Source organism: Cryptotermes secundus, unplaced genomic scaffold (assembly GCF_002891405.2).
Source record: "Cryptotermes secundus unplaced genomic scaffold, Csec_1.0 scaffold854, whole genome shotgun sequence".
In the NCBI taxonomy this organism is placed as follows: Eukaryota; Metazoa; Arthropoda; class Insecta; order Blattodea; family Kalotermitidae; genus Cryptotermes; species Cryptotermes secundus.
This window is the reverse complement of record NW_019727108.1, coordinates 552,786-558,785: the sequence shown is the minus strand read 5'-3', so window position 1 is coordinate 558,785 and position 6,000 is coordinate 552,786. Positions and strand designations below refer to the sequence as shown.

The 6,000-nt window shown below is 40.4% G+C and overlaps 1 protein-coding gene across 3 annotated transcripts in view; it reads right to left on the bottom strand.

Annotated features, from left to right (window-relative positions):
- Positions 1 to 1,388: 1,388 nt before the first annotated feature.
- The window catches only part of LOC111864501 (eukaryotic translation initiation factor 4B), a 48,123-nt gene continuing 43,511 nt past the window's right edge, over positions 1,389 to 6,000 (bottom strand). For all 3 annotated transcript variants that reach the window (XM_023851783.2, XM_023851785.2, XM_023851784.1), the window contains 2 exons: positions 4,736 to 4,808; positions 1,389 to 2,924 (listed from right to left, as the gene is read on the bottom strand). In XM_023851783.2, the coding sequence (XP_023707551.1) occupies positions 2,856 to 2,924; positions 4,736 to 4,808 (142 nt within the window). In that variant the 3' untranslated portion in view covers positions 1,389 to 2,855. The remainder of the gene's footprint in view (positions 2,925 to 4,735; positions 4,809 to 6,000) is intronic.

Here is a 6,000-nt window from a genome sequence, read left to right as displayed (position 1 = left end):
GCACACACAAAAAGCAGTTATTAACATCATTACTGTATCATAAAGAAAACACCAACACGTGTGTACTTGTGCTGGATATGAGGTTCTCACAGCAGTGACTATGAAGAGTAATCTTCTGTGATAATGCAGCATAGTCTGGTACAATTCCACCAACATGTCACCTCCATATTTACGGTCAAGGAGTAAAACTAACCAAGCAGCCAGCAAGAAGCAGGCTTGCCATCTGCTTACATTGGTGAAACTACTGAACTACACAGTGTTATATCTCAGATGATAGTACTCTTCAGGTGCGCCTGTAATCACTCTCAATGCCTTCGTTAATAGCATTTACTGAATATTCAGGTAATTGAAACTGTATCATACAGTTAAATACTGACATCTTGATATATTATCAGAAAACTTTCGTTAATCTTCATGCTTACGTTACTACACGAATGCTGTCGTGTTCATAAATTTGTTTCTTAGTCCACTGTATCTTCATGGCAAACCAAGTTAATGATAGCAACACTATTTTGTGATGATAGGCCGATGATACTACAATCATTTTACTTCTGTATACAGGAATTACTTTTACACAAGATTTATCGTCTTGGTAACGTAACAGTCTTATATTATGTGGTGCATACCAAATACACTTCACTTCATTCACTGTCATCATTTTAACACTATTACAGTAAAATGTGCTACATATAAGTGGGTCCAAAAGGGCTATCAGTCTTCATGATCAAATTCAACAATAATGACACATACTTGTGGAAATTCCTCTCTCCAGAAGCCTGGTACTTTTGCGGTCTTTCAGCATGGTTGTCAGGCTTCTTCTCTTCATAACAATTTTTATACCATTATAAAGCAGCTCAGCTCCAGTGCAAAAGGCGATGAGCGTTTTGTAATGAGAGGCAGCTGCTGACACATCTTAATGGCCCAACTGCTTTACTGCAGAAATTGCATACACCACAAAAAAACTGCAGCTGCTTTTCTATGCTACTAAATAAAGATTACATTAGTTTTCAGGTTGGCACAGCAGTCGAGTGTTCACATTATGATCTTCTGGTTTTGACACCACGAAGTACTGTAGGTGGACATCTATGTTTCAGAGAAACATACTGCCTCCATCTTCATGGCTGAACTGACTAGGGTGAGGATGCTGTCAATTTATATGGGTGTAAGTGAGGTACTCAGTTCCATGTAAGGGGAAAGGTACTACAGCCTGCTCAAAGCTACAATACCATGTGGTGTCACAACTTAGATCACAATATGAAAACAGCAACCAAAATCCAGAAGGAAAAGGCCCAATTCAGGAACCCAAAAAAATACACTGTCAGTGTCTTCAAGCATGAATGTTAAAATCTGCTGTACACACCCCTCCCAAGCCTCAAAAGCCAATAAANACATAAGGATCTAAAATTTCTGAGAAAATTAATTCCTATTATAAACTACAGAATCAGTCCTTTTGGCAGACTATTTATTCATTTCCAACTAATTCTTTGTGAATATTGGATGATATCAAAAATTTCATCTTTGTTTCTGCAAATAGAAGGGAACAATATAAGTTTCCACAAAACGCTTCATAGTTCTTCAACTGATCTCATTTTCTAAACAGGTTATCACAGTGATGACCATTCATATAGTGGACTCCTGGGTTATGATACACTTTGTCTGGTAGGCAGGTAACAGTGCTGCACTTCTGCCCTGAAGATGGAGGCTGCATGTTCCTCTGAAATGTTGGTACCTACTTGTGACTGCATCGAATCATGATGCAGAAGACCTAAATATGAAATGTTTCCTAAGTCAAACAGCATTCATCACTGATAAGTATTTCCATGAAGAGAAAGGGAATTAAACTGTAGAAGGGACACAAAGCTTATGTTAACTTCCCTCCCCCTTATGATCATACTACAGTGCACTGAACAAAAATGCATCACATGACAAGCAATTTGTGTACACCTGTTTTAAAGGAAGCTCTATAAATGTGGGGATGCCATATCTTACAACTTCTCCCTTGCAGTAAGAAATTGCTATAAAATTTTACAAAAATGACCCAACTCTGGCTATGCAAGATAACAGAAACTTCTGCGATAAAAGAAACCATGAAGAAAGACATCTTCAAACAAGGGCCAAGAATTGTGGTAGGAAAATGTTTCTTTGTGACTATTTACAAGTCTCCAGTGCCTTTTCTTTCCCCATAAAAATATGCTTACCAGTAATGGGGTGAGGGAGGGGGGAAAGCCCTGCACAAATTCTTCCCAGGCACCCAAGAAATCCTGGTGTTTGTCAATAAAAAACAGTCGTTCTCCAGAACTCCAGGACTTTTCAAGATACCTGGAAAGAAGCCTGTAAATAGGAACTTAAGAATCATAAGAGACTCTCTGCTCTTCACTAAACTTGATTTGTAGCAAAGGATATGAGGTTCTCAGATATTGTCTCGCTGGATGAGATGCCATGTTGTCTGGTAGATGCTTACCAACATTTTGGAGCAATGTACTGCCACCATCCAGAGGGCAGTAGAGTATGCTGAACTAAAAAAAAAAGAAAAAAAAATGTGGCCTCATATAACGAAAGGGAATAGCACATTTTTCCATAATCAGTTTACTTGTCCACCCTAAAAATAGTGCCACTATATTCCTCTAAAACATGAGTAAACACATACCAGACTATACACTATCACATGGCAGCAGACAGAAATCTTCTTAGCACCGGACAGTGGTCAGTATCACAATCTCAACTGTGGGCATATAACACTATATTATGCAAGACCAAGGGTGTAATGACATAACAATAACATGTTTGATTTACAGCAACGAAATCTCCAGTCCTGATATACCTCACCAACTGGCTGGAGTGTTTTAAGCTTCTCCTTACTCTGTTTCAGGGAACTGGTCATCTTCGTCTGGAAGATATGCAAACTTGTTTGAGCCCGCAAAATTCTGAAAAATGACAGAAGCATGCAACATAAAAATCCTGACATATCTGGAATTGTTTGTTCAAAATGATACAAACACAATGAAAGGAAAGAGTTTACATTCAAATATACCTTAAGCAAACTGAAGAAGTTACATAAAAATAAAAGCGCCCTCCGTAGTCTAGAGGTAACATTCCCACCTCATGACTCGTGGTACGCGGGTTCAAACCCGGCGGAGGTCGTCGAATTTTTAAGGGCGGAAAAATTCAGGGAACAAGTCCTCCAGGAGGGACTTTAAGCCATGGCTTCTGTGTCGTAGCTTTACGGCACGTAAAAGAACCTCATATCTCCAAAGGAGGTCACTGAGCCAAATTATGGACGTTTCCCACCCAACAGCAGTCTCTAATACCTCTGGTAGATGGGGGAAGCATTATAGATACCTCTCAGCTAGTAGAGCTGGTCTCGCTGGCTGGGCGGGACTGATGGTAAGCACCAGTACCGGTAGGATACAGAGACTGGTAGAATATCATAGAGGGAAGCACGATGGACCAATACAGGTCTCAGTGCATGGGGAAACCCACCCTCTCCAATAACTAACTAACTAACTAACTAACTAACTAAGACTCTATCTTCTGTTTCAAGTTGTGTGGAACAGATGTATTGATTGATCACTCAATCATCATCCTTTCCAATATTTGGTTTACTGACATCTTTTATGGATATTACGGAACAGAATACTTTTGAAGAGTTCTACCCTCTGGAACATAATGCTGTGTACTCCACTGAAAGCCAACCAGTGTTTCAGAGGAACATGTCCCCTCCAAAGTAAGCAACGCAAGAAACTAGTACAAAGAAGGCAGCAACCTCTCCAATATACAAGCTAGCCTATTATAGTATTGTGACATATTTGCGCTATGCAGGGCACCCCCTTCTCTGCCAGCGGTGACATAACAGCACTGCCACTGCTATGGTAACAGGGCAGTCAACTCTCCGCCCCTCTCCACCACGGTGACGTAACAGGCCAGTCAACACTCCGCCCCCTTCCCCCAAGGTGACGTGACAGGGGACAACGCTGGTAACGCAAGGCAACAGGGAGCAGTATGTGACCAGAGTCTGTGATCAAGAGCGACAGAGTGTGGATCGTGAAGTCCAGCAGCTACGAGTTAAGATGTAGCAGCCGCCAGAGTCAAGGTGTATCAAGCGCATGGCAGTGACTACAGGATAAGTAATTGTGATACTGCTGATGGCAGTAATTGTGAGATTGTAAATTGTGTAAGTGTAAGAGCAAATGTACAATAAATTCGCAAGATCCAGAATGGCGTGAAGTTATTTGTCGCTTTATACACCCAACACGTGACAGTATTATACAATGTATAGCATACTGGTGGCTCCATTTTACTTACATGTAAATCTAGGCTATGTACATAATACATCAACTGTAACTATGAACAGAACCTGAAGATGGCATACATATGCCAAAACATGTTGCCTCTCAAACAGCAACAGCAATCTGCTGGAAACATTGTCTAGACATGCCCAAAACACAATTTTCCATAAGATAGTTTCCAAGATAACTACACAAAGGGATTTTTATAATGTTCCCATCTCCTGAATGATGAACAACAGGACTGATCTTTTACTGGAGGTCCTTGCTTGTCCATCCTGCATGTTTCATACCATTTAAATTGAACCTTAAAAGTTAACTGAAAATCTAGAGTCAACAGTACAGCACACACACCAGAACTGTTACACTGTGCATACATTTCCTACTTTGTTCATAACCACGAGGAAGGAATCCTGTCTCAAGAAGAAACAAAACTATAAAGAACTACTTACGGGAGTCTCCTGTTCCCGGTATTTTGGCATACGACCTAATTCATCCTGTGGGCCACTGTCACGCTTATGTTCTCTGAAACAAGCCAATGAACTAAGTGGGCAAAATGAATGCAATTATCTAAGATATATTATCTCACCAGTAGTAGAAAAACACATCCAGCCATGGCCAATAATTTCATACTGCAAGGTACTGGACATCTTGTACAGTGACTGGTAAATTGTGTAAAAATACATCAAAAACAAAAGGAGAGGCTGTGAACTTTTGGAAATATTGTGAGCACCACCTTTATTTAGCGCATGCTGTTCTCCCACAAACTGAAGCACATCTTACTTATCAGAATGTAGCATACAGCACCACTTAAAAGTGTCTGTCACTTTCTTCAAAGTGGAGGGCTGTTAATCCTTCCTTCTTAATATCACCACATTTTTCTTCAACATCATCACATGCACATGTTAATCACCTAACAAGCACATGTCCTTTGAAGGCACTCCTATACTGACTGTGTTTACACCTGTGAAGTATGAGTATGAAAACAAAAAAATCCAATACTAAACACTACAATCACAAGCGTCATCCTTTTCACACTTTCTGGGGCTGCTACAGACCGAGCAACTCCGAACTCTGTGGCACAATTCGTAGTACAACCACTATATTACTCCCCCCACACATATATTATCTGATACAGAGAGCATTCTTACTGTTACAAATAACAAGTTCTGTGAAGAACTAATCACATACTTTCCCTTTGCTACAAGTTGAGTACCTGAAACCACAAGTGGGGAAAACTTTATTACACATGCATAAGTCAATAAAACAATGACATAAACTTGATTTTTAAATAACCTAAATTGTACATGCAAAAAAAGTAAATTGTCCTTTTAACTAATTAAGCATTACGCCATGAAGACATATAGGTGAGTGGATGTATAGATCCACGTTATCTTGACCTTGGCACTACTACTACTTCATGCCCTGGCTGTTTTACCACCAGTGCCCATAGGACAGGAGGCTGGGTGGGCCCCAGAGCCAGTCTGGACGAAGTGGAGAAAGGAAAATTCTTGACCCTACTGAGACTTGAACTCTCCTTGGTTGTCCAGCCTGTAGCCAGTTATTATATCAACTGTGCTATCCTGGCTCCTAAAGTAAAGCTATCCCTCTAGGCCATGGAGGCCCATAGGGTTGTGAGACATCGAAGCTTCCACATTTTCTAGACCAGCGTTGGCCAACCTAATACATCTCGAGGGCCAAATTTAGTTTATAGAAC